The sequence below is a fragment of the Conger conger genome, chromosome 13, assembly GCF_963514075.1.
Source record: "Conger conger chromosome 13, fConCon1.1, whole genome shotgun sequence".
NCBI classification, from domain to species: domain Eukaryota; kingdom Metazoa; phylum Chordata; class Actinopteri; order Anguilliformes; family Congridae; genus Conger; species Conger conger.
This window is the reverse complement of record NC_083772.1, coordinates 11691021-11718646: the sequence shown is the minus strand read 5'-3', so window position 1 is coordinate 11718646 and position 27626 is coordinate 11691021. Positions and strand designations below refer to the sequence as shown.

The window sequence follows — 27626 nt, the reverse complement described above, 5'->3', positions numbered from 1 at the left end:
TTGGATTAATTTGAGGTTAATTTGAGGTCATTTTTTAAAGAGCTTTTCAAAAATAAAATGTAATATTGGACACCCACAGGTTAATGCATCTTATGTCTGGTACCAGTCAGAAGTTTGCAAAAAGATAAGTTGACCAAGTGCTTAAGTATCCATTAACAGGCATTCACAACTACTTTTACTATACTTGCTGACTTTGATTTGTCTATGATTTATCAAGCAATACATAGTGTTGCATAAAAAACCTTTGGTCCCTGTGGCCCATGCTCTTGCTGTATACGTTGTCATGATCTCTCCATTTGCCACTGACTGTCGTCAGGCTTTATTGACTTTTGTTAGGGGTTTAATAGCCCTCAAGTTTGCTTTTGAGTTATATGGTTGTGTGGAGTAATTGTATTTCCAACCCCCCTCCAAACAAGAACACACACAATGTTTTCAGTTGTGATAGATTTAAACAGCCAAAGTATTGAGAAGAAATGCACGTATTATTGGTAGGGAAATCTGCTTGTGAGAGTGACAGCTTCTTACTGTTTTTGGTATGAATCGTTGGATACCTAACATGCTTGTGTAGAGAGGGGGCAGGCTATTTAGGGCTGGCTGCACTTATAAGCAAAGCCCATTCGCTGCTCTTTACCTCCCACCATGTGTTATTTGCGGAACCTTTTCATAACTTTCACATGTTATTACGCTTGTCAGCCAGTGCTGCATTCCATGTAGGCATGTTGGCCCTTATTCCCATCATGACAATACTGCCCAGGTATTCTAAAGTTCCGCTCTACTTAATAGTAACACGAAGACGGAGAAAATAATAATAATGACGAAAATAACGATGACGCGTTTCTGCATTTTAATTGGCTAATGTCTGTAACGGTAATTAAATGTAGGCCTACGTAATGTTTGCTGGACGGAGGACAGTTCGCCACACATTGCATTGTCTTCAGGGGGTGACGTTACCTTGGGTATCAAATATCACAGCTGACAAAACATGTCTAGAGGCTCAGTGTGACTGCGAAGTCAAAAACACTGCGTTCTGGAGAATGAAAAAAAAAAAAACCCTGTTGAATTTTGCGAAAAAGACACCCTCGAGCTAAACTAAGATCTCCAGACAGGGGGCGCTGTGAGTACAGCGAGACAGAGAAAATATTCCTCCCCCACGGTACTGGATTTTCACCGAATGAGGGTGTGGGCAGGGACGTAAGCGATTTTCGCTTCAATCTTTTTGGAAAATCTGAACACAAAATTCATCAGGAGTCGTTTGGTAAGTGAGACTGGTTTACCAGCATGAGCAGCATCTATTTTTGCCTTGTTTTCTTTTTTTTCCCAAAAAATTATTTTAAGAATGAAATGTGCTTGCTAGCCCGCTTGCTATTTGCGTCCGGTTCAGGAAAGACCGAACTGCAAATGCTGTATTTTTCTCTGTCCAGCAATACGATCTCGGACCGTTGTATTCTCGGATAGCTAGTAATGCTAAATAACTAATCTGCTAAATAAAATCCGCTAATCCATCAACCGTGGAAAGTTCACTAATAGTTAACAAAATACAGCCTGCTACGTTGGCTGAAAGTTTTTATTGGAGCAGGTCGTTTGCGACATTACTATTAGCTAACTAACGTTATTTAAATGAGCAAGCTTGTTGCCTGGATGCTTGGAAGTTGTTAACTTGTGCAAAGTTTCCTAGCCGGCTACATAGCTATTTATTTGTAAGGAACAACTTTTTCAGCTGTTTTCCTTTCTGACTTGAGCGCGTGTCTAAATGAGAAAGCAAGGAAGCAACATGGATTAAGTAAATTTGCCAAATTACCATGGTCATTTTATGCTGTTTGTTGGTAGTTAACGTTAGTCAGTTACATTTCTTAGTGCCAGTGGCTGTTATTTGGTATGGTTGGCTGTGAACTGAAATTTACTCCTTTCTGTCCAATATTTAATTCTATGAAATTATGGACTGGCGACCACTTACCGCTTATTTTATTGGACCAGGGACTTTTCATGGGTAATCTGAACATATGTTAATTTGCACCATGATCAGTCTCAGTCTCCTTTTTAATAGTTTGGAGTTGGACTCGCATATTGGTGTATTTAGTTCATTTATCTTATGCTTTTTGATCTCCCATTAACTACGCAGAAAAATAATATTAATATTAATAAAGGCCATTTTTCAATGTACACACCTTTCGTAAACTTTGTCAATTTTGTTGTTCAAACACAATATGGGTTGTTACAAGTCCAAAATCTGGACAAATATTACGTCCTCGGCCATTGACGATTTCTGTTTGTTATCAAAACAAAATTCAACCCTTGTGGTTATGATGCAATAGATATGAATGTTTTAACCAAACCCATAGTATTTAAACTGCAGTTTGCAAGACCTCTTGGCCTGGCACTTTAAAGTCCAGCCTGATGCGATTTGTCAGCTGCATGTAGTTAATGTGTTGCAGTGCTTGGTTGAAGGGTCTCTAATGTTGATATGTCGGGGGTAGATTTGGAGGCACAGGGTGGATAAACACAAGAGTGGTCTGTGGACTGTTGGGAAGTTAATTCAATTATGTCACGTCCATGGAAGCAGACCTGCTTTTCCTGAGCTGTGCTTTTCAGTGATAAGAGCCACTGACATTTCTCACTCCACCCCCTCCTCATCTAACTCCTCTGCCCCCACTACACTGCCTGCAAACTCTTGCATAGGTAAAATTACTTTTCTTTGCTTATTTATTTAGTTAGTTAGGCTAGTTATTGGGCTGATGTTAAAGACAGGTCTGTTTGAGATGAATGGTCTTCACTCCAGTGTAGGTCTTGATTGCATGACAGACGAGATTGTGTCCTATAAGTGGGGGTGAAATTGGCTCAGGCGGTAAGAGAAGTCAGAGGGTTGCCGGTTCGGTCCCACCGTGGGTGTCTCGAAGTGACCCTGAGCAAGACACCTAACCCCCAAATGCTCCTGACGCGCTGGTTGGTGCCTTGCATGGCAGCCAATCGCTTTCGGTTTGTGAATGTCGTCGCACTGGATAAGAGCGTCTGCCAAATGCCATGAATGTAATGTAATGTAATGTGTGCGTGAATGAGAAGCATCAATTGTACATTGGATTGTGTGAATAAAAGCGCTATATAAATGCCAAACATTTAGCATTTACCATAAGTCTTGGTGTCAGACAACTGCTGGTTTCTAGAGAAGCTCAAAAACCTTTAGTACCATGAATCCCCTGGACAGCGCTTATGTCTCACCCTCCATCAAATAATGCACAACACTTTATACTTGCCTAGTGGTGAACATCAGTGTCAGTCTCAGGAATGCAATAATGCACCGAGAAGGCATAGCAAACCCCTGTGTAATCGACAAGCGTAAAGTTAGCTGAACTGGAACGGGCAGTCGGTGTAAGCGGGGCGAAGACCCTGGTCCCAGTGACGGAGGTGAGGCTGCAGCAGACGTGCAGGCCGGTCGGCGTGGGTTAGTCAGCATGAAGGCACGGCCCAGGCGTGGGGCATGAGTCACGGCCTGCCCGTGGTGATGTCACCCTGTAGAAGCTGACTCTCCGTCTCCTTTCCCATTCAGATTGCCCAACATGGCTATTTCCTTATGCTCTTTCAGCTTGCTGGCTCTCTGACAGGCTAGCATTACAGGGCGCTTGGACCTTTTCACCTTTCACAGTTGCAGCCTTATATTGGCTTGGCCTTAGGTGTCTCAGTGCCTAAAAGCTTTGCAGCGAATTGATCTGGCCCCAGTGGTGCATTATTTATGTACGAGGAGGGCAAGTTGTGGTTTAATAAATACTGTTAGATGGGAGTGTTGTGACCGCTTTTATTCCCAGGCTTATTTGGCTTGCTCTCCGGCTGTGTTGTGGACTGCCTCAACAACAGATCCGAGATTAGTCCCCTGATACCCAATCTTTCCTCTGGCCATTAAAACAGCCTGGGACTGAATGGGGCCCAGGGTCACTATGTTTGAGTGTAGAATTTATAAATACAACTTACGCCACCTCAGCTGTCCTTTGCCAGTCTGCTTATGAATTGATTTTCTGTTACAGTAGAAATGCCCGTGTTTTGCTCGCATGCAGTAAGAACCAGAGTGTTTTCATGCTGAATTTCTGACCTCGCCTTTGTTGTGTTCTTGGTCTTGTCCTCTCAAGGTGGTGGTGAGAGAGCTTCCCCCTTCCTGTTTCTGACTGCATCTTCCCATTCACGCATCACTTCCTGTTTCTGACTGCCTCTTCACCTCGCGCATCACTTCCTGTGGACGAATGCGCTCCAGAGCCGCAAGGAACTCCAGCCTCCACCTGTGTCGATCCGCCCAGTCCTCCCACACCAGAGCAGCACTGCCCTCCAGGAGCACAGGCTTCAGTTAGCAGAAGAAGCGGGAGCCGTAATGGACGACATTTTCACCCAGTGCCGGGAGGGCAATGCAGTGGCCGTCCGCTTGTGGCTGGACAACACAGAGAATGACCTCAACCAGGGGTGAGTTTATTTGGGTGGAGTAAATCTCAGGGAGCTGGCATTTGTTTACTTTGCATCACCACTTTAACACACACACACATGCATACACACACACACACACACACACACACACACACACATACACACACACTGCATTGGCGTGAGCTTCCACATTAATAACTGACTGCAAAAGATCCTGTTGTCTTAGGGTTATTTATTGCTAGAGGATTGCCTATCCACACACTGTTGCACTTCTGGTGTCCTTCAAGGCAATTTATAAATGTTTCAAATTAGTATTTCTTGACACATTAGCTTATACAGTATGTGCAGTTTTATTTTAAGTGTTTTTTTTCAACAGGAGATTATTTAATCAACTGAGACAAAGCCACGCCTATCAGTGTTTACCTTTTAAACCAGCAGGCAAGCCCTTATTAGTGTGTTAAATCAGTGCGTGGCTATAGCCGTAGTTTATTTGCTTTAAATTTGATGTCCCAGTATTGAGGAAGAGGGCTGTTTTTGTACTGTGGCTAATGTGATTGTGTGGAACTGTCCTCTCCACAGTACTACTGGCTGTTGAGTCAGGTTGCTGATGGACTTGTGCCAGGGAAAGTAAACTGCAGTAAAGTAATCATTATTACTTGCTTCATGTCGGCAGTCAGGTCTTGTTGAAGCTACCTCTGAGCAACCTTGTCTGTCCAGCAAACCATGTTCTGTACAAGACAGAATGTGTGTGTGTGTGTGTGTGTGACCCACAGAGAAGGTATAAATTGGTTCAGTCAGCATGGTAATTAGTTGAATCACGTGGTTAAGTGCCTTGCACTAATCGGTGCCCTCAAGGTCAAAGCTTGGGTAGCCATCTTTCAGCTTAACTTAGTCTCAGATCTCAATCTCTGTTTAAGTTGGGGAAAACAGCAGCAAATGAATCCAAAAAGGAATGTAAAAGGAACTGCTTCAGTTTCAGTGGTTGAAGTTGTTCAACATTGTTGTGAATTGGCATTCTTGCAGAGCATTGTGTGAACTGTGGCTTTAAGCTGCATGTATGTGGGGGCGGTATGTTTAGGTGTCCTCTCTGTGTGCTACGGCCAGTGAAAGGGCAAGTTTCACCAGCTTGGACTTGCCGGTATTCGCACAGTGGGGCACGTTCTGTAGTCAAGCAGTAGGGCCTTCAGCCTGTCCAGCAGCAATTCAGAAAAGCACCAATAGAACGTGGTCCAGTGCGAAATTATCCTTTAGACACGGCCCCATGTGTAGTACTGAAACAACTACGTGTACAGAGAAAAATAGGCTCAATTTGCTCTAGGGGAGGCAGAAGAGACAGTGGGACCGCTGCGCACGCGCACACACACACACACACACACACACACACACACACACACACACACACACACACACACACACACTCCATGTATGAAGGTTATTTTTTACTTTTATAAGCTGCCATGAGCTCTCGGCCTGGAAAGTCTTGTGCAGATAATTGGTTCCAGGCGGCAGAATCTTCCAGAGAGAGGCAGACCGTGCCGCTCGCCTTGCCCATCCATTATGTGAGAATATGTATCTCACACAGCTGACGGTGTAATCAGAAGGGTCTGACGTGCCCTGGAACACATTAACCAGACTTTCCCCCTCTTTTTCCCCCCCTCCCTCTTTTTTTCCTTTTCCTTTTCCCGGTCGGAGTCTGCAGCTGGGACGAGGGCCCTTTTTCTTCAGGTCACCTCACTCTGAGGCACACGGGATTTGAACCCGGTTCTGTGAGGTCACACGTTCTGAAGCATGAACTTTGAACTGGCTACCCTCTGGTCTGTTGACCTGTCTCGTGGATAAGAGGACGGGAGTTCTTGTCAGCATGTGACCTGAGACTTGAGGGCAGCCTGTAGCGTAGTGGTTAAGGTACATGACGCAAGGTCGGTGGTTCTAATCCCGGTGTAGCCACAATAAGATCCGCGTAGCCGTTGGGCCCTTGAGCAAGGCCCTTAACCCTGCATTGCTCCAGGGGAGGATTGTCTCCTACCTAGTCTAATCAACTGTACGTCGCTCTGGATAAGAGCGTCTGCCAAATGCCATTAATGTAATATAATAACTGGAACTGTTACCTGTTGCCGAACGCCCTGTTTCTCCCAGTGTATGGGTGGCAGTGCTGAGGTGGCCGTTCGCTGGCTGTTGGTGCTGTTAGTTGGTGGTTGCTGCTTGGCACAGCGGTTGGTGGAATATTGTAAGAGCCAGGAGCTGTTGCTGGTGAAGTGGGGACAAATCGTTTCCATATTGTGTGTACCACAACTGGCGCACGCCTCAGCTCCCCACTTCACAAAGTCTTTTATTTTCCTTTTGCAACCTGCAGAGGGAAACCAAGCAGACGTTAGCTTTTAGACCCTGCTTGTGGTGTTTCAATGTGCGCAATTACAATCTCTCAGGTGTGTGTGTGTGTCTGTGTGTCTGTGCGATCCCACCCGTGTGTGTGCGCTTGTTCATGTGTGTCTGCTCGTATGCATGTGTGTATATTTGTTTGTTTGTGCGTGTTGTTGTATTTCTGTGTGCATGTGCGTTTGTGTGTGTTTGTCTTTGTACGTGTGTGTGCGCTTGTTCACGTGTGTCTGCTCGTGTGTATGTGTGTGTGTGTGTGTGTGTGTGTGTGTGTATGTGTGTTTGTGCGTGTTGTTGTATTTGTGTGTTTGTCTTTGTACATGTGTGTGTGCGCGCTTGTTCGTGTGTGTGTATGTATGTATGTATGTGTGTGTGTGTGTGTGTGTGTGTGTGTGTGTGTGTGTGTGCGTGTTGTTGTATTTGTGTGTTTGTCTTTGTACACATGTGTATGTGTGTGTGTGAGCGAGCGAGCGAGTATGTGTGGCCATACGTGGCCTCTCTCCCCCCTTAACCTCGTTTGACTCCGTCATGTTCAGCGCTCGTAGCCGGGCCTTTCATCAGAGATGTATGTACCCGGCCCTCTGGAGGAAGTGCTCTTATTTTCCTAACTGCTACCCAGAGTTTAGGCTTTCCTTATCGGGCAGGATGTGAATTAGGACGTAAATAATTCCTCAACTCTCCTGGCAGCCCAAGTATTTAGCGTGTTCTGTTGTAAATGATGTAATTAGCGTTTCCTTTTGATTTATTAGCGTGGAGTTTTAGCGTAGCTCGCTGTGGTGGTATGGAATACCTCACTGTGCGTGGGGTGCAGTTTGCTTCTGTTCTGTTTGACTTTCACACTTATTTATGCCTGTTAGTGTGAGCCTTAACTAAAGAGCATACGCACAAGGTGGGGTGGGGGAGTTATATATGTGTGTGTGTTTGTGTGCGTGCGCACACCCACAAGGTCAGCTGTGCAGTCCATTAGCTGATTACCTCCCGGTGTAATTGAGTGACTTGTCAATTGGTGAAATGCATTCATTCATGCAGCTCCGCCCCTTTGATTTGTTGTGGGTCATGTGTGATTCCACCCACCCCTGGTCTCCCAGGGACCCCATTGAGCATGGCTGTGAAAGGGTGTGAAAGGCTGTGTGTGAAAGTGTGTGTCAGTGTGAGTGTTAAATATTTTGTTGCTCTCAGTGTTTCTGTAGAGGCCTATATGGATATGACTGGCAAATACAGTCTCAGACTCACATCTCCTTACATGGAATAACATTCAGAGCTCTGGGAAACGATTCTACGTCTCACAAGAGAGAGAGAGGGAAGGAGGGAGAGAGAGGGGGGTGTTCTGGAAAAGGAGTGTGGTATGCTTGGTTTTTTTGTTCGCGAGCGTGCGTGTAGGTGTGTGAGTTTGTGTATGCTTGTATGAGTGTTTGTGTATTGTATGTGGTCAGTTTTATGTTTTTGTTTGTGAGCGTGTGTAGATTTGTCAGTTTATGTATGCCTGTATGAGGGTGTGAGAATGAGTCAGTGTGTGTGGGAGAGAGCGTGTGTTGTAACTCTAATTCAGTGATGTGTATGTACAGTGGAGAGAGTTCATGTATTAGTCAGTGTTTTGGGCAGATCCAGAGTAGGGTTATTTTCTCCTGATGCAGTCTTGCATTTCCCTTTGCCACCCTGTCTCTCGATTGCAGCTTCCTCTTAGCGATCAGCCTTTTGATAGCAAGGCTCAACTGATGAGGGCAACATAGGAACATAGATTTCTTTTATTTTTTATTTTTTACATTTTATACACCACTCTTACCTCAGTCCTGATGGCATTCCTTCAGTTTGAGCTTGTGAACCGACAGGTCATGTGACTCTCCCTTCTGAAATGGAAAAAAAAAATTATTTTAAAGCTTTATTGGCAAAGTTTGATATCTTGTGTTTGTATATTTTGGGATATCCTGTTGACGTTGTGTTGTACACTGGCCTGAAAAGCTCAGATAGTGAATTGTGACCTGTGTCCTTTCCCTCTGGTCCAAACTGTAACCTGTGTGTGTGTGTGTGTGTGTGTGTGTGTGTGCGCTTGTGTCTGTGTGAGAGCATATGTTCTTTTGTACATTAGCCTGTGGGTTGGTCAGTAGTTTGAGTTTGGGGGACTGTGTACAAAGGGAAAGGATGGCCACAGTCCGTGTTGGGCCAGTGAGGAGGAAATGGAAGGAAACGGAGACTCGTGAAAGATTCCAGAGCTGAAATATAAATAAAGCGTGGGGGGGGGGCTGTCACACACACACACACACACACACACACTCGCGCACACACACACACACACACTCACACACTCTCTCACACACACACACACACACACGCACACACACACACACACTGAAAGAATGAGGGAGGAGGGAGTGACCATGGCGCTCCTTGTTTGGAGAGGAGGGTGAGCTGTGGGCAGGCCCTGCTCTGTTTATATTTAACCTCCTGGGAGCTGGGAGGAGACTCTGAGCCTGCCCCCAGCAGCCCCCCCTCTGACTGGGGGGGTAAAGGGGGATCTGAGAGGGGCGGGTGCTGTAGTCACAGTCCTGCAGGGTTCCCACGTTCATTGAAAATCCTTGAAAAGTACTTTCATCCTGGAAAGTCGCAGAAAAGTCATGGATGGTGGCCAAACATCTCGCTGTGCTTGAAAAATGATGGAATGTTGCCCGTATCTTTTCAAATAAATTTGTCAGGTTTTTTTTTTTTTTTTATCCAGCAACTGGAAAACATCCATCTTTTCTTTTGTTATTAGCTAGTAGCTTGATGTCATTTATTACTAAGCCTTACAAGGTCAGTGGCCTTACGGCAATAACACACCCTGAACCAGTTGTAATATTATGGCCATAAAAATTGTGGAGTGTGAAAGATTGTCTCTGACAAAAAGTAAAATATTTTATCTCCTATTTTTATTTTCTTTAGAGTAGGTTACCATTATATCAGTTTAATTGTGCAACCATATAAATAATTATTGCAGATTTTATTTCTCCTTCAGAGGTCATTGAAACTTACGGAAGGAATAAGTCTGTCAGTGGGATTCTTGTCTGAAATCCACTTGCTGTGTAGTCTCCACCTCAGATGGGAAGAGTCTTCATCAGAAGCAGTAATGGACTGTTGGCCTAAGATGAATTACTGACTTATCTCATAGGAGCATCAAGAGTCCCATAAGATTGAGAGGCGGGAGGTGATGTGGCTGGTTGAGTGTGGTTTATTGATGTGACTGGTTGAGCGTGGTTTAGTGATGTCACTGGTTGAGTGTGGTTTAATGATGTGGCTGGTTGAGTGTGGTTTAATGATGTGGCTGGTTGAGTGTGGTTTATTGATGTGACTGGTTGAGTGTGGTTTATTGATGTGGCTGGTTGAGTGTGGTTTAGTGATGTGGCTGGTTGAGTGTGGTTTATTGATGTGGCTGGTTGAGTGTGGTTTAGTGATGTGGCTGGTTGAGCGTGGTTTAGTGATGCCACTGGTTGAGTGTGGTTTATTGATGTGGCTGGTTGAGTGTGGTTTATTGAGTGTGGTTTCGTAAATGGTAAATGAGGTGGCAGGTTGAGCGTGGTTCAGTGAGGTGACAGGTTGAGCGTTGTCAGGAAAAAGGAACATCTCTCGAACGTGATGAAAACAAAGTTTTCCGATAGTTTATTTCCGATACTGACAGTGACTAAGTGCACAAATGACACTTAGGATTTAGGAGTCAGACTGAACCACAAACGTTTCAAATGACTGCTTCTTATCCGGTTTCCCAACGACTTCTTACAGCATGGTGGTTTGGTCAGGGCGTGGGGCTCTGGGAGAGGTTTAAGTCTGGTTACTGTAAGTTGAGTGAGGTGAGTCAGTTTGTCATTGGGTGGCTGGGTGGAGTAATTGTGGTGGGGCACTCTGGGTAAGTCCTGGTTTCAGTTCCAGTTAAGTTATCTCATTCTGCAAAGTTGCGATGTAACTGTCACTGTGGCCCTCCCTGCTGCCGTTGGTCAGTGGCCAACTGTTGGACATAGTGGCTAACACTAAGGCCTGGCCTGCTCCTGACCCTGTGTGTAGTCTCCGTGAGCGTTGATCCATCCGAGAGGTGGCGAGGACAAGGCTGTGAACAGATGAGCCTCAGTCTGTCAGCGCTACGGCTCCAGTGCATTCCAGCCTCTCTCTGGTCCTCACTGTCCCACTGAGGTTGGGCCCCTGTCCGAGTGTCCCAGTGAGAGTTACGGGGGAGGACAGGAGGGTTAGCACGCAGGTCTGGTCCTAGTGATGTCAGAGGCGCTTTACCTGCATCACATGACCAGCTTACACCTTTCAGAACCGCTGCTGGCTGTGGGGGTCATGTGACTAGCTAACATCAGTCACCGATCTGGAGCACACATGGTCTCTGACTCCGTATGTGTGGCAGTGTTTGCAGTGTCCTGTGATCTGGGGTGCTGAATGACTCATCAGAGGTCCTGTTATCTACAGCACAACCTGTCACATACAGACACAATGCCATTCTGTATGTGATTATTTGATGTTGATGAGCCAACCAAGATTAACCATTGTGTCTGTCTAACTGAGAGTGGCCTCTTGAAGGACAAGTCTAGATTGAATCTAGGCCAGTGTCTTTGAGTCTCTGTTATCAGTATGCGGTGGTATCTTAGTACAATGTGAGCACATATTTGAAATCATCGTGTTGTAGCCTGTGCTGTGTTTTAGTGCTTTGCGAGGACTATGAGGCAGTAATATACAAGGTGCTGACAGAAAACAGTCGTCTGGTCTCGGCCCTTCCGTCTGCTTCTTTGAGGCCCTCCAGCAGGTGGCCTGGCCTGAAATAACTGGCACGGGTGCAGGGGGGCCAGGCCATCTCACCCCTGGGTGCTCCGCAGTGCAGACCACCCCGGTCCTGCCCCGGCTGAACCGTCCCTGAGACGCTGAGGAGGTCCGGAGGGAGCTGGCGTTTGGCACGAGAGGAATGTGTCGAGGCTGGGTCCGCAGCGTCCCCGCGGCAGCGCTAACGGGCGTAGCGACGCAGCGGGAGAGGACACCGCCGCAGGAGTCACCGGCCGCCTCACCCCGGCAGAGGACAGCGTGATATACGGCCCCGCGGGGGCGGAGCGGCCCCTCGGGAGAACACACCCGTCTCTGTGCGCCTCCGACAGGGGGGGGGGGGAGGCGAGGGGAGGGGCCTCCTCCTCATCACAATGCTCCCTCACATACCCGCTCCGTGCTCTGCAACATGAAATATGTCTGCTTTTTTTTTGTTTTTTTTTTTCTCCTGTTTTCTTTTTTCTTTCCCCCCCCTGTGCATTTCTGTCATAACTCCCGGAGCTGCGCTCCGCGGCTGAGCCGCAGTGAGCAGAGCCTGAAGCCGAATCGCACTGGGGCCGCTTGTGACGCGCCGGCCTTTTGTCACGAGCTCCAGAGAATAGCAGCTGCCCGCGGCCATTCCGGCGGCTCCTCTCCCGCTGAGAGAGAACGAGACGGGCTGTAACCGAGAGGGGGGTGGGGGTGGGGGGAGTGGGGGAGTGAGATGAATGAAGGGTGAGGTGGATGACATTAGCAGCTGGGGAGCGGCACAGCTAAGTGTGAAGGGCCTTGGAGGAGATTTGGAGAGCCCAAAGCGGCCTGCCTTTCTCTCCGGCCGCTTTCCTCTGCAGCGCCCCCCCTGTTCATTCAGGCCAGGGAACCCGGCGGTCAGTAGGGTCTGATGAGGACATGGCTGTGGTCCTGCAGGGACCTGGTTATTTTGGGCTTTACTCCGTCTCCCCCGACCGCTCTATCTGTGGGGTAAAGTGGACACGTCGAGCCGCGGTTAAGCCTTAAGCCTTGCTGACTGCTCCGGTGATGTCATTGCAGTCACGGTGATGGACTCCTTCCTGTTTTGATGGTTTGACATACTGTCTTCGTTTAACGGTCTTGTGAGGATGCAGCTGTCAGGCTCTTGCTTGGTCCTGAACAGCTGTCTTCACCACTAGTTTGTCAGTTAGCGGCAGTATGGTCTTGTCTATTAATTTCTCCACCAATACCATCCAGTGTAGCCTGTGTTTCCCTACCAAGTCTCCACCAATACAGTCCAGTGTGGCCTGTGTTCTCCAATTGAATCTACCCCAATACTGTCCAGCATAGCCTGTGTTCCTCCACCGAGGGCCCATTTCTGCTGGGTCAGTGAAAACGCTGTACATTCTAGCGCGGTGGGAGGAGTCTTTCCTGCAGTCATGTGACCATTGTTTCTCATGGACGTCACTCTTGCGGGTTACTTTTGCATCCCCAACCGTTGGTCACCTGACAGAGGTAAGCGTCGGTTAGCCTTGCGGTAGCCCGTCCTTACGCAGTTTCTGAGTGGGACACGTAAGGTGAGTCCTGGCTGTCAGAGATGAATGGCTGCATTTTTTTGCACTGTTTTGTTTTGGGACGTTGGGAGCTCTCTCGGTCATCTCCGAGCTCAGCCCGACAGCATTTCCTCTGTTTTACTGGAAATAATCCCTCTTGCCCCTGCATACTCCTCTATATATATATATATATATACTCAGTGTGTGTATCCACGCTCATAAACATTAAAGCCATCAGCGAAGGCTGCAGGGAATTGTCTATGACTGTGAAAAGTAAATCAGTAGCATTAGCCCCGGCCTGGCTTTCTTTCCTGTTGGGCTTATCCTGCAGAATGGATGAGCTCAGAGCAGCAGAAATATACGCCACAGAGGACCTGACTGCACAAACTCACAGCTGTAATGTGCTGGCCTGCTCCTCTGATGGAGAATGATGGGCCTGCTGGAGGTTTTTTCAGCCCAGCGCTGCTGCTGCCACTGTCTCAGGCCTCAGCCCAATAAATAAACCCTGTGGATGCCCTCCATATGTAAAAGAACACCGTCACGATGAACTGGGAAATAAAGCGTAATTATGAATACTGACTCTCCATAAAATGCGCAGTCTCTGAATGAATGTTGCCGTATTCAGTCTGGTTCTAGTCTGATGCAGCCTGTGCGGAGGGGTTTGAACAGAAAGTGCAGACCTGTCCCGAGTGATCAATAGAGGCCTGAGAGAGCTCTTGGCCTGCTGCACTTAAAGGCATCAGTTATTCCAGCTGTTGCTTCAGCTTGCTGCTCGCTGACATTTCTGGAGCCCTGTCACGGTGTCCGAGCCAGAAGAAGCTAGTCAGGAAGCTAAGCCACTTCAGGCCAGTTCCCTTCCTGTCAGTCGTGCCTCTGGCTAGTGAGCTCACACACTGAGTTTAGATCACCTCCGCTTCCTTCCCTGGATATGTATGGAAGTGGAGTCATGCCAAACCACACCTGTAAACAGTGTAATGGTGGAATGATGTGTGCTGTGCCTCTTTGACAGCGCAGAGCAGAGAGTATGCACTTGTGTACAGGCGTGTTTGTGGAAGATGACTGCATGGCTCATCTTCACTGTTCAATGTATTGAAGGAGATGAACAGAGAGGGCTGCCCAGGAGAGGGGAAGGAAGTGGGTTAATTCTGAGTTTTGTTCAGTGTAAGGGGGGCTAACTTAGTAACGGTGGGTGTGTATTTATACTCCGTCTCACACACACACACACACACACACACACACACACACACTGGTTTCACATTTATTTAACCAGGTCTCTTCCTGAAAACACTATCTGTTTGAATAAGTGTCTGGGCCATATGAAGGCTACACAGGCTACATAGTTAAAATGGAAACAATCCTATTACACAAGGTCAATCCAAGTCGTTTTCAGGCTGTTCTAATAATGTACAACAAAACCATAAGATACAAGCATCAGTAATGAGCAGTCTTATGGTTTAAAGTGCTCAATCGTGTAGGGGGGTTAGTTGTACTGAAGGATATTGCTTTGAGGGACTGTTGAAGCTGGATGTTTTGTGCAGTAGGGTCCTGAGCCCCTCTGTCCTGTCCTCCCCAGGGATGACCACGGGTTCAGCCCTCTGCACTGGGCCTGTCGGGAGGGCCGCTCCAGCGTGGTGGACATGCTGATCATGAGAGGAGCCCGCATCAACGTCATGAACCGTGGAGACGACACGCCCCTGCACCTGGCCTCCAGCCACGGCCACCGCGACATCGTGGGCAAGGTGGTCCACACGCCTCAGACACGCCTCAGACACGCCTCAGACACACAACACCGCTCAGACACGCCTCAGACACACGCCTCAGACACACAACACCGCTCAGACATGCCTCAGACACACGCCTCAGACACGCCTCAGACACACGCCTCAGACATGCCTCAGACACACGCCTCAGACACACAACACCGCTCAGACACGCCTCAGACACGCGCCTCAGACACGCCTCAGACACACGCCTCAGACATGCCTCAGACACACGCCTCAGACACACAACACCGCTCAGACACACGCCTCAGACACGCCTCAGACACACGCCTCAGACATGCCTCAGACACACGCCTCAGACACACAACACCGCTCAGACACGCCTCAGACACGCGCCTCAGACACGCGCCTCAGACACGCGCCTCAGACACGCGCCTCAGACACGCGCCTCAGACACGCGCCTCAGACACGCGCCTCAGACACACGCCTCAGACACGCCTCAGACACACGCCTCAGACACGCCTCAGACACGCCTCAGACACGCCTCAGACACACGCCTCAGACACGCCTCAGACACACGCCTCAGACACACACCTCAAGACACGCCTCAGACACACGCCTCAGACACACACCTCAAGACACGCCTCAGACACACACCTCAAGACACGCCTCAGACACACGCCTCAGACACACACCTCAAGACACGCCTCAGACACACACCTCAAGACACGCCTCAGACACACGCCTCAGACACACTCCTCAGACACACTCCTCAGACACACTCCTCAGACACGCCTCAGACACACGCCTCAGACACATCAGACACAGCGTATGACACGCATCAGACACACAGCACCGCTCAGACACGCCTCAGACACACAACGCCACTCAGACACACATCAGACACAACACCGCTCAGACACGCCTCAGACACGCCTCAGACACGCCTCAGACACACACCTCAAGACACGCCTCAGACACACGCCTCAGACACACACCTCAAGACACGCCTCAGACACACGCCTCAGACACACACCTCAAGACACGCCTCAGACACACACCTCAAGACACGCCTCAGACACACACCTCAAGACACGCCTCAGACACACGCCTCAAGACACGCCTCAGACACACGCCTCAGACACACACCTCAAGACACGCCTCAGACACACACCTCAAGACACGCCTCAGACACACTCCTCAGACACTCCTCAGACACTCCTCAGACACGCCTCAGACACACGCCTCAGACACACATCAGACACAGCGTATGACACGCCTCAGACACACAACGCCACTCAGACACACATCAGACACAACACCGCTCAGAGACGCATCAGACACGGCGTATGACACGCCTCTGACAACACTGCTCAGACACGCATCAGACACAACACTGCTCAGACACATTGCACAACTCGGGCATGACACACCTGAAGCTGATAAGACACTCAGTTGTAGGGAAAATGGGCTTCTGTATCTACTGAAGCGAAGCTCTAGTCGGTCATTCCTTGCTGCACAAAAGCACTGTAAAACCTTTGACACTTGAGGAGTTGCTTATCAGCCAAATTAACTCACTCACTGTATTTCTGGCCCCGGTGGTATAACTGGTGACTGTGTGTCTCTGCTGGTTGGATTACTCTAAACAGAGTGAGGCTTGGATGTTTTAGCCTCCACTGAAGAGTCCTGCTGTCTGTGCAGTGTATGTGTGCAGTTGTTGTCGTGCATTAAAACATGGTCACATGAGAACATTCTTATTTTCACACTGTTTCTGCCCATCTCACCAGAAGTGCTTTGAGCTTCATTATTATGTGTGAATGTGTAATCAGACTGCAGTGTGACACTGACACCATGTTTAGGGTAAGGTGAGATTTCTGGCACGTCGCTGATAGCATATCAACCCTGCCGTGTTTTAAATATAAACCAGCTCTGTTTTCTCTTTCCCAGCTGATCCAGTGCAAGGCAGACACCAACACGGCCAACGAGCATGGCAACACACCACTACACTACGCCTGCTTCTGGGGTCAGGACCTGGTGGCTGAGGTCAGTCTACCCCCTGGTGGACGCTCTGCGTCACTGCAACTGGCACTCCCTCCATGCGCCTCTATAGAACGGGCTGGCAGGAGCTGCCTAGTGGGGTGAAAAGTGGTGAAGGTTCTAGGGCCCCACAGCTTTGTGGGGGCCCACACATTCCAGTAGGATTAAAATTGGGGCCCAGGGTGATATTCTTTCAGGGGGCCCCGAATTCCTAGCAAGGTAACCAGCATTTTCTTTGCCATTATAAAGTTTGAACGTGTTGTTAAAATATGTGTTGTGTACGTTTCTCTGCTCCTCAGGACCTGGTAACTAACGGCGCCCAGGTGAGCATCTGCAACAAGTACGGAGAGACTCCGCTGGACAAGGCCAAACCCCACCTGAGGGACCTGCTCAAAGGTACGGCCGGCTCAGTCACACGTTTTCACCGCTGCTGCGGGGTTCAGCCTCAGCCGTCACTGTGACTCCCTGCTCACCCTCTCTGTTCCCCTCGCCGTCTCCACTCACGCCCCCTCTCCCTCCCCTCCAGAGCGCGCCGAAAAGCTGGGACAGAGCCTGACCAAGATCCCCTACAAAGACACCTTCTGGAAAGGCACAACTCGAACCCGGCCCCGTGAGTCACAAAGCCTCCTCCTCACATATGCACAGCTTTGATGTGAAGAACAAGCCGGTTTGAAGCCCACTTTCTGTCTGAAACTGAAATATGTGTAATTACATGCCTGTAAATGCTGAATGAGAGATAATGTAGGTGTAGTTCTGTAGAGATGAGTGGTTTTATACAGATACAGATGTTGTAGGTATAGTTGTGTAGAGATGCGTGGCTCTATAAAGCTACAGATGTTGTAGATGTAGTTCTGTAGAGATGAGTGTCTATACGACTACAGATGTTGTAGATGTAGTTCTGTAGAGATGAGTGTCTCTATACGGCTACAGATGTTGTAGATGTAGTTCTGTAGAGATGCGTGGCTCTATACAGCTACAGATGTTGTAGATGTAGTTCTGTAGAGATGAGTGTCTCTATACGACTACAGATGTTGTAGATGTAGTTCTGTAGAGATGAGTGTCTCTATACGGCTACAGATGTTGTAGATGTAGTTCTGTAGAGATGAGTGTCTCTATACAGCTACAGATGTTGTAGATGTAGTTCTGTAGAGATGCGTGGCTCTATACAGCTACAGATGTTGCAGGTGTAGTTCTGTAGAGATGAGTGGATCTATACAGCTACAGGTGTGGGTCTAGAGATGGGTGACTCTATATAGCTACAGATGTTGCAGGTGTAGTTCTGTAGAGGGGAGAGGCTCTATGATGAGTGGTAGGACTGGTGTAGTGCAGGGAGAGATATGAGTATGTCTGTATGAGTCAGGCACTGTATTGAGCTCATAAAGCCCTTTTCCGTCGAGACATCCTTGTCAGATTCATGTTTTAAGGGCCTCCTCTGCTGTTCTTACTGAGCTCTACTGCACAGGAATAATAAGCCCTTTGAGTTCTCACTTTGTGTGTGTGTTCATGCATTTGTAGGTAACGGCACTCTGAACAAACACGCGGGCATTGACTTCAAACAGCTGTCCCTCCTGGCCAAGATCAATGTGAATCACTCTGGAGAGGTCAGTTGTGAGAGTGTGAGAGTGTGAGAGTGTGAGAGTGTGAGAGTGTGAGAGTGTGAGAGTGTGAGTGTGTGAGTGTGTGAGTGTGTGAGTGTGTGAGTGTGTGAGTGTGTGAGTGTGTGAGTGTGTGAATACTGGACGTACATTCCGTGAGCACTTTATTAGGTATTTATTAGACTTTAGACTTATTGGTCTTCTGCATACCACTGTTGTAATGTGTGGTTGTTTGCGTCACCTTCCTGTCAGGTTTGTTTTTCGTACCATTCTCTGCCCACTCTAGAGACCGTTGTGCATGAACATCAGCAGTTTCTCAGATACTCAAAACACCCTGTCTGGCACCAACAATCATTCCATGATCACCTCCATTTACATTTGGTCTGACAAACAGCTGAAACTCTTGACCACGCATTCATGCTTTTATACAATTGGTTGCTTCCACATGATTGGCTGATTAAATATTTGCATTAGCAAGCTGGTATACAGGTCTACCTAATAAAGTGGTTACTGAGTGTATTGAGATGCTAGTACTTTGGAAATTATTGTCTTTGACAGCTCTTTATTACATACTTGGAATTCCCGGTTAAAGCTTGTGTCAGGTTGAGTTAGTACAGAGGTCGGCAGCCCTGGTCATGGAGAGCCGGAGAGGGTGTGCTGGCTTTCGTTGTTACTCAGCACTTACTTGATCGATGAAAGCAGTTTACAGTTGACGTCATCACACCTTGTTTCTTGAGTCTGAATCGGTGGCTGATGTTAAGGTGAAAATGAAAACCAGCACACCCTTCGGCTCTCCAAGACCAGGGTTGCTTAGTACGGCATTGTGCATGTGACTTGTTTTAATCGCTGTGATTGGCTCTCCCTCTTTGTCAGCTGTGGCAGGGACGTTGGCAGGGGACTGAGATTGTGGTGAAGGTGCTGAAGGTTCGAGACTGGACCACCAGGAAGAGCCGAGACTTCAACGAGGAGTATCCCAAACTCAGGTAGCCAGAACCATGCCAGCCTTTTAGTGGTACACCACACAGGGTGTTCAATTATGTTCTGTCTGTCTGTCTGTCTGTCTGCCCCCTTCCCTGGGCCCACCACCCCATTCCACATTCCGCATCTGTATCAATGGACACACCATCTTAACCCTTAGTTTTTTAGGAATGTTTTCAGTCAGTGTTGTAGAACTTCATTGCTTTCAGTTGCCTGTAGTGGTCGTTACATCAGCAGTAGAATGTTCAGTGAAGAACATTCTAATCTCCATGCTTGTGCGCTTGCGGTGGGGTTAAGTGAGCTTTTCTGTTGTGTGTCCATCATTCTGTCCTGCACCTACAGTGTCTGTAATGTTGTTTGATCCTGTACCTGTGTCTGTGCCACGCCCTCTAGGATATTCTCCCACCCGAACGTGCTGCCCATGCTGGGGGCTTGTCAGTCACCCCCCGCCTGTGACCCCATCATCATCACACACTGGATGCCCTATGGCTCCCTCTACAATGTGCTGCACGAGGGCACCAGTGAGTACCCATGGCAACCACCAGGATGATGATGATGGACATGATGATGAAGCGCACTGCTTGAAGCCACTTGAATTCACAACGTTTCTTACTCACTTGTATATGCTGAGAGATTTGGCAGTACAGTTGGCTGTCTAACAGTACATCTGGTCGTGGTGTGTTTTTCAGCTGCACATATTTTGCAGTGGTTAATTAAGCTTGCATAATGAGTGTCTGCATTGCTGATGTTTGAGCCTGTGTCTGTTCTTGAGTCTGTGTTGGAAGCTGCTCGATTGAAGCTGAAGCTCACGTTGCCGACCGCAGCTGAAGTAGAGCTCTGCTTCTCGTTGGGTTGAAGCTGAAGTTCGGGTTTCTGACCGCGGCTGAAGCAGAGCTCTGCTTCTCGTTGGGTTGAACCTGAAGTTTGGGTTTCTGACCGCGGCTGAAGCAGAACTCTGCTTCTCGTTGGGTTGAAGCTGAAGGTTGGGTTTCTGACCGCGGCTGAAGCAGAGCTCTGCTTCTCGTTGGGTTGAAGCTGAAGCTCGCGTTGCTGACCCCATGGCTGAAGCAGAACTCTGCTTCTCGTTGTCAGATTTCGTGGTGGACCAGACACAGGCGGTGAAGTTCGCCCTGGACATCGCCTGCGGGATGGCCTTCCTGCACACGCTGGAGCCCATGATCGCCCGCCTGTATCTCAACAGCAGGAGCGTGATGGTGAGAGTCGCCTACACTCAAACCAGAGTGTGCCACCTTTATCACCGTTGGAGGGCTACAGCAGTCTCACACACATTTCACTCATTTACTACAAAATGATTATCAGCCCGGATTTTCACATTGTGATAAATATGAGTAATATAAGGGCATGTATTATTTCCTCCAGTGGTATGTCAGTGAGTACTCCGGTTTGGATAGTGTGGATGTTACAGTCAATGGGTTCCCTTCTCTGAACATAATCTTTTGTATTTTTTTGTATTTTGTCTGAAAGTGTTTATATTTTTGTGTCCAAGTGAATTGTTCAGTAATTTAAAATGAACTTTTAAGTAGTTTAAAATGTATCATTCAGTTGTTTGAAAACACAGTGGTGAAAAGCATAAAACAATTCTGGGTAATTGCAAGCTGCAGGTTTAGCTGTGATTCTCACACTCCTCCTCTGAAACAGAACTGTGATCATCTGATCTTGCTCATGAATGTGTGTTGGCTACTGCCAGTGTAGGAATTAATGGAAAAAAAATTAAAACCACACAGAGCATATAGATAAACCACCAGGGAAAAGGTCGCTTTGCAACAGCAGATGCAGTTCAGAAGGTGTAACTGACCTAAAATGAGATTGTTTACTCATTTTCTTGGTGTTTTGTTTATTCAGTGAAGATTGCCGCAGACCTTTTTAGTCTCACAAACAGCAGCATTTCTCACCGCAAGAGCGTCCGTGTCCCAGGCAGACAAGTGTCTTACTGGACTGCTAAGAGTTCTGCAGCCTGGAGTGCTAACGGTCTGTGGTGTGTGAAATGAATGCATTATGCACGCGTAGCTCTCAGTATTTACCACCAAGGCGTCTCCCCCATCAGTGTTTAACTCCTGTCTCACACCGCTGGATTCCCCCGGGGAGCTGCGGTCTTGTGGGTTCAGTTTGCCTTGCTTTCTGAACCGCTCCCCCTCCGATTAAGAGCCTTGCTGTGATTGGTTGGCAGATTGACGAGGACATGACGGCCAGGATAAGCATGGCGGATGTCAAGTTCTCCTTCCAGTGCCCTGGCAGGATGTACTCCCCAGCCTGGGTGGCCCCTGAAGGCAAGTCTCACTCCCCCCATCCGCACTGAATGCACCTCGTCTGCAGCTGTGCAGTGGGCTGTGAAATTATGGAGCGTAGCCAGCATCTTATCTGTTATTGTTTATGGGGAATATATTCAGCCGATAGCATTAATTTATGTTTGATTCCATGTTTCTTCACTTATTCACACTCACTGGCTCACACGCACACACGCACACACACACACACACACACACACACACACGCTCATGTACATACACACACACACACACACACACACACACTCATGTACACACACACACACACACACACACACACACAGCTCTGCAGAAGAAGCCAGAGGAGATTAACCGGCGGTCGGCGGACATGTGGAGCTTCTCTGTTCTTCTGTGGGAACTGGTGACCCGCGAGGTGCCCTTCGCTGACCTGTCCAACATGGAGATTGGCATGAAGGTGAGGGCACAAATCCCCCTGCGCCATCTTCTGTTCCTGCTTCTTTCCGCCTAGACACTGCCCTTAGTAACCAGCCCAGAACCTGCCAGCATCAGCCCTGTAAAGGTTAGCGTAGCACCGCCCAGTGAGTGAAGCGAGTAACAGTAACAGCAGCAGTAGCAGCAGCAGCAGCAGCAGCAGCAGCAGCAGCAGCCATCTTAGCAACAGCAGCAGCAGCAGTAAGAGTAACAGCATTAGCAGTAGCATTAGCATTACATTACATTACATTAATGGCATTTGGCAGACGCTCTTATCCAGAGTGACAGGTGTACAGTTGATTAGACTAAGCAGGAGACAATTCTCCCCTGGAGCAATGCGGGGTTAAGGGCCTTGCTCAAGGGCCCAATGGCTGCGCGGATCTTATTGTAGCTAGACTGGGGATCGAACCACCAACCTTGCGGATCCCAGTCATGTACCTTAACCACTACGCTACAGGTCGCCGCTGTAGTATTAGCAACAGCAGCAGCAGTAACAGTAACAGCATTAGCAGTCTTAGTAACAGTTACAGTAACGGCAACAGCAGCAGCATTAGCAGTCTTAGCAACAGCAGCAGCAGTAACAGCAACAGCATTAGCAGTAGCAGTATTAGAAACAGCAGCAGCATTAGCAGTCTTAGCAACAGCAGTAACAGTAACAGCATTAGCAGTAGCAGCAGCAGTCTCCCCAGGATTAATCGGTCTCCTGTATTCTTCTTACACCAGCTGCATATCAAGTGTAGTCCTCTGACAGAAATGCATTGCTTGAAGTGACCGCTACAGTGTTTCATGTGTCCTCCACTAAAGTACCCTGGCCCGTTCTGATACAGCAAGACCTCTTTCCCCATGACTCTATCGTCCCTTTCTCCGTCTTCCTCCCTCCTGGATGGAACCTCTTTTTTTTTTCTCATCCTCCCTCTCTTCTTCCTCTTCCTCTTCCTCAATCCTCCTCTTCCTCTCAGGTGGCTTTGGAAGGACTCCGCCCCACGATCCCCCCGGGAATCTCGCCCCACATCTGCAAGCTGATGAAGATCTGCATGAACGAGGACCCGGCCAAGAGGCCCAAATTCGACATGATCGTGCCCATCCTGGAGAAGATGCAGGACAAGTGAACTGCCCCCCCCACCCAAGCCCTGGCCCACCCCCCTCGCCCCCCTTCATGTATACTGGCCCTCGTACCCCCCACAGACGCGGTGCTTACCGGTATTGCCTTAAACTTTAGCGCTCACTACTTACCGCTGCTATCCTCGCCACTGTAGTCTGTGCTTCTGAGAACAGAAGCAGTTTGTTAGCATTAATAATGAGGATTTCATTATTACTGTTGCCTTATGTCTGGAAAAGAGCGTTGTCTTTTTCATAATTATTATTATTATTATTATTGTTATTATCATTATTATAACAGTCCTGTCATGACCCTCTTTGCGTTTGTACACATTTTTACAGTTTTTGGCTGTGACTGACTAGTGGAAGAAGCCCCAAAAAATTGAAGTGTGTGTTACTGACTGACTGACTGACTGACTGACTGACTGGCTCACTGGCTCACCGAGTGAGTGGCTCTGGCGCACTGAGTGAGTGGCTCCTGCTGTAACTGATTTTACCACTAGATTTCACGGCCGTAGAACAAGGCCTGTTAAGGTCCTTCAATTGTGTAGGCTCCACACTCTGCCCTGTTGTCTGACTGACTGACGTTTCTGTCTGCGTGGAAGAAGTTAGGGGAGCGTGTGTATTTTCCAACGCTCTCGTCTCCTTGAGGTGTAAATAACGTTTTGTGGCTCCCGACACAACGGTCAGACACTGTAAAAGAGGATCCTCTTCTACTGAATTTCTTTCAGCAGCCTGCTTATTTCTTTGTGTAGTGTATTTTCAAAGTCTGTTTTTATTAAAAATGGCAGTATGTATGTCCAAGGATGACGGCTAACAGGGTCAGGTGTCTACGCCCCCCCGTCCCCCCTTGTTGAACACCGTAGTTCTATGTACTGTATGCGTCTCTGTCATGGAACTTTCCGGAACCAACAGCAGTTCCCAACCTGGCCTTCTTCAGGATGGGAGCAGAGCCGAACTGCATGGTAGCGCCACCCTCAGTGCCTCACCTGCCCTCCCAAACCCGTCCCGGTCTACTGCAAGGTTCCCAAAGTCCATACTGTCAAACTGTGCTTAAGAGGGGGCCTGGGAAGCGCCCTGAACATTGCGTACTGCACTGCGTCCTGCATCACCTTGGAAGTCATCTACCGTCTACTATCCTTCACCAAGATGTTCTTCATGTTCTGACACATTTTTATTTCACATTTCATCCTATTTTTTTTTAAATATGCTTTGATAATTGTAGTGTTTCACAGGAGTGAAAAGGAGCCAGGAGGATGAAGATGCCCTGGTAATGGTCCTCCCATGTGGTTCTTTTATTCCTGTTTTTTTTTTTTTTTCTTGTTTTTTTTTTCTTGTTTTTTTACATGCGCTTCTTTCTGTCTACGCCGGCTTGCTTGTTTGTGCTGAATCAAGGGGGAAAAGCCAAAACAAAGCATGTCTTATACAAATGTATGTAATTTATATAAATATATAAAAAGGAGAAAATGTCTTGGTTTTTTTATATAGGTGCAAGATATTAAATTCCTCATATGACATGTACCTGAAGCTGTGACCTCTTTCATGCCTGATTGTGAAATTCCTTGGAAAACAAAAAATTATATTCTTGGATCTATTTCTATTATTCCTTGCTTGAATAGTTAGCTTCTTACTGTATACCTTTTCAATATTACATTACATTATTGGCATTTGGCAGATGCTCTTATCCAGAGTGACGTACAGTTGATTAGACTAAGCAGGAGACAATCCTCCCCTGGAGCAATGCAGGGTTAAGGGCCTTGCTCAAGGGCCCAACTGCTGTGCGGATCTTATTGTGGCTACACCGGGATTAGAGCCACTGACCTTGCGTGTCCCAGTCATTTACCTTAACCACTACGCTACAGGCTGCCCCTATATCTCACCAAATGATACCAGATGGGCTTTTTTCCAGCCTTTGTCACCCATTTCTCTTGGTATGTTATGACGCAAGACATTCGGTGATGATAATTCCCAAAATATGAGCTCTTATGTGGTGATAGAAAAGTGAAAAGGACAATGTTTTACTCCAAAACCAAGAGGCAAATCTGGAATTCCAATCATTTTTATACAGTAATGTGTGCCTCCAGCAGCACCATGTGTTTGGCACCATAGACCTTCACTCCTTTTGGGTGGCCTGGATTCTTCATCCAAAGAATGTGCTCTTATTTTAAAAATATGCCTCTTGATTTTGCACTCAAATGCCTTACAGAATTAAATACATTTTCCCCCACTATAGAAAAGGCTGCACTACAATGCTGCAGGCAAGTGCAATTGCATACAATTGTATACATATAAATTCTTTACTTGCAAAGTATATGTGAGCATTTGCCAACATCAGCGAGTCCTCAGTAATGATTAAAGGAAAACTGGCTGCCACTGAACTCCAGCTTTCCTGCGAACGCAAGTGCCAAGTCCAAAAAAAAGAAACTATTCGTCCTTTAACTCATGCACTGTCCAAATTTGCACAGCCCTTTAGCCATCAGTAACTTAAGTCAACACATTGTTCGGTAACTCCTTTACTTTAAGCATCACATTAATCTTCTTCAAACCTTTGCCTGTCTCTGAGCTTTTAAATCATGCAGAGGTTTCAGGTCATTTAATGCCCCAAGTGTCACCCCATTTTCAACACAAGTGACATACCAAAAATAAAATGCTTCCTATTCTTGAACCCTTTTCACAACAGGCAGGTGTCTTCTGAAAGGTAACCCTTTGTAATTCTCACTGAAAAGATTTTCTGTTTTTCAGTGGATACAAATTATTGTGGTGGTGTCTGGCAAACTTTGAAACACAATTGAGCCACCGGGTAAACACTGGACAAGTCCCCTTTCAAATATGATGACGATATCACCACAAATGAGTATTCTATCTCATCAAGCTATGTCTGGGCACGCTGCATAATAATACAATAATCAATTTTGAGAATGTATTTAGATGTAAACCGTCAACCTTTTTCGTCAAGCTCAAGGACAGTTTTTGCGGAAGCTTAACAGTGTGTGAAAAATGCTATGGTTTCGTTATGCAGGCTAAAATTGCTGTGTTGTTTTATGAAAGCCCAACAAACTATACTGTTAGAAACAATGTCATTAGCCAAAATGCTTCTCAGTCCTACTTCAATACCATACCACTAGCCAGTTCTCGGATCAGCTGATGTTATACTGTATAACTTCACGTTCACGTACGGGGATTCGAAGTAAACAACGGATATTATATCAGCGTTTCTCCGAGTTAGCACGTTTTTAGAATTGCATTATTATGAATTTGGTTTGCTGGACCCTTGCCGTGAAATGACACTGACACTACTGTATTTCGTGTAGTATATGGATTTCCAAAATGCAGAGAAGACGAGGTCCCCCACGCTCGTTTTGCCATCCACATGTTACAAAATAAGGAACTGTTGTCGCTAAAGCAATGACATTTTAAAACGGATTATACAGACAGAACCGTGAGTTTTAATGCTTTCAAACGTTATGTTCCTTTACCATAGCGATTGAAATTTGCTCTGTTAAAAACGGAATCAATGCAAGAAAACCCATGTTTGTAAATCTATCACCTCTATTCGAAAAGGAGCTTATACTTTCAGCCTATAAAAGCAGTTATTGAAACATGCTTTATTAGTGTCATGGAATCTTGTGATTGGAGCTACGTTAGCTGTTAAAAAGAAACCCACTCTGGTCTTATAACATGTCATATGGGATTTGAAGAATAATGTACATGCTCAAAAAGGATATGTTTGTATTGTTTTATATGAATTTTGTGGCTTTGTAGGTGCCAAGGTTATATTTTACACAGTCCCCATCCATGCAGTATGATATTTGCGAAATACAAGAGAATATCAGAAATGTCTGGTGAAAGAGGTTACCGTTCTTAATTGATGAAATTATAGACGGGTAAAGTCTAGTTGCCCACTGACACAAAATCATCCATGGAAAGTGACAGGCAACCAGCTAAATCTGTGTTGTGTTTAAGTAAAAAAAAAAAATCATGGTGAAACTTAAGCGCATATTTTCAACAGCCTTAATTGATCTGTAAAAAAAAAAAAACTGCATACATCCAAAAGAGACTTCAGGAACTACCACGCTACACAATACTGAGCTCTGACAATAATCTAACAAGCGATTACATCATATCCCATGGTGGACCTCTACAAAGGCATAGGAACTATGTATGTAATTCCCACAGGAAGATATCAAGAACATTTTTTAAATGTGCTTATAATCTCACCGAACACTCACAGCAGAAATATTTTACTGTTATTATAACCTCAATGCAGTCAGCATTAGTGACATTTCACTGTATTTTGTAGTACTTTCATATGCGTTGAAGTGTTAGTGTTTATCTTATTCAATCATGGTATTTACTGTGATTTGTGTCTTCTGGGTGAGTGGAGAGGCCTTTTATGTGAGG

At 47.0% G+C, this 27626-nt stretch overlaps 1 protein-coding gene across 1 annotated transcript; it reads left to right on the top strand.

Annotated features, from left to right (window-relative positions):
- The first annotated feature begins 735 nt into the window (after positions 1-735).
- LOC133108219 (integrin-linked protein kinase) lies at positions 736-24746 on the top strand. The gene is made up of 13 exons (XM_061217687.1): positions 736-1255; positions 4116-4440; positions 14632-14797; positions 16727-16822; positions 17116-17212; positions 17343-17426; positions 18332-18417; positions 19285-19394; positions 19783-19910; positions 20482-20603; positions 21578-21677; positions 21980-22110; positions 23087-24746. The coding sequence occupies exons 2-13, from the start codon at positions 4352-4354 to the stop codon at positions 23234-23236; spliced, it is 1359 nt and encodes a 452-aa protein (XP_061073671.1). The 5' UTR covers positions 736-1255; positions 4116-4351; the 3' UTR covers positions 23237-24746.
- The last annotated feature ends 2880 nt before the right edge of the window (positions 24747-27626 follow it).

Excerpts from the sequence above, each read along its gene's own strand:
- LOC133108219 (XM_061217687.1), top strand. The coding sequence starts at position 4,352 with ATGGACGACATTTTCACCCAGTGCCGGGAGGGCAATGCAGTGGCCGTC. Across the intron at positions 18,418-19,284 it reads ATGTGAATCACTCTGGAGAG|CTGTGGCAGGGACGTTGGCA; the intron begins GTCAGTTGTGAG and ends CCTCTTTGTCAG. Across the intron at positions 21,678-21,979 it reads AGCCTGGGTGGCCCCTGAAG|CTCTGCAGAAGAAGCCAGAG; the intron begins GCAAGTCTCACT and ends ACACACACACAG.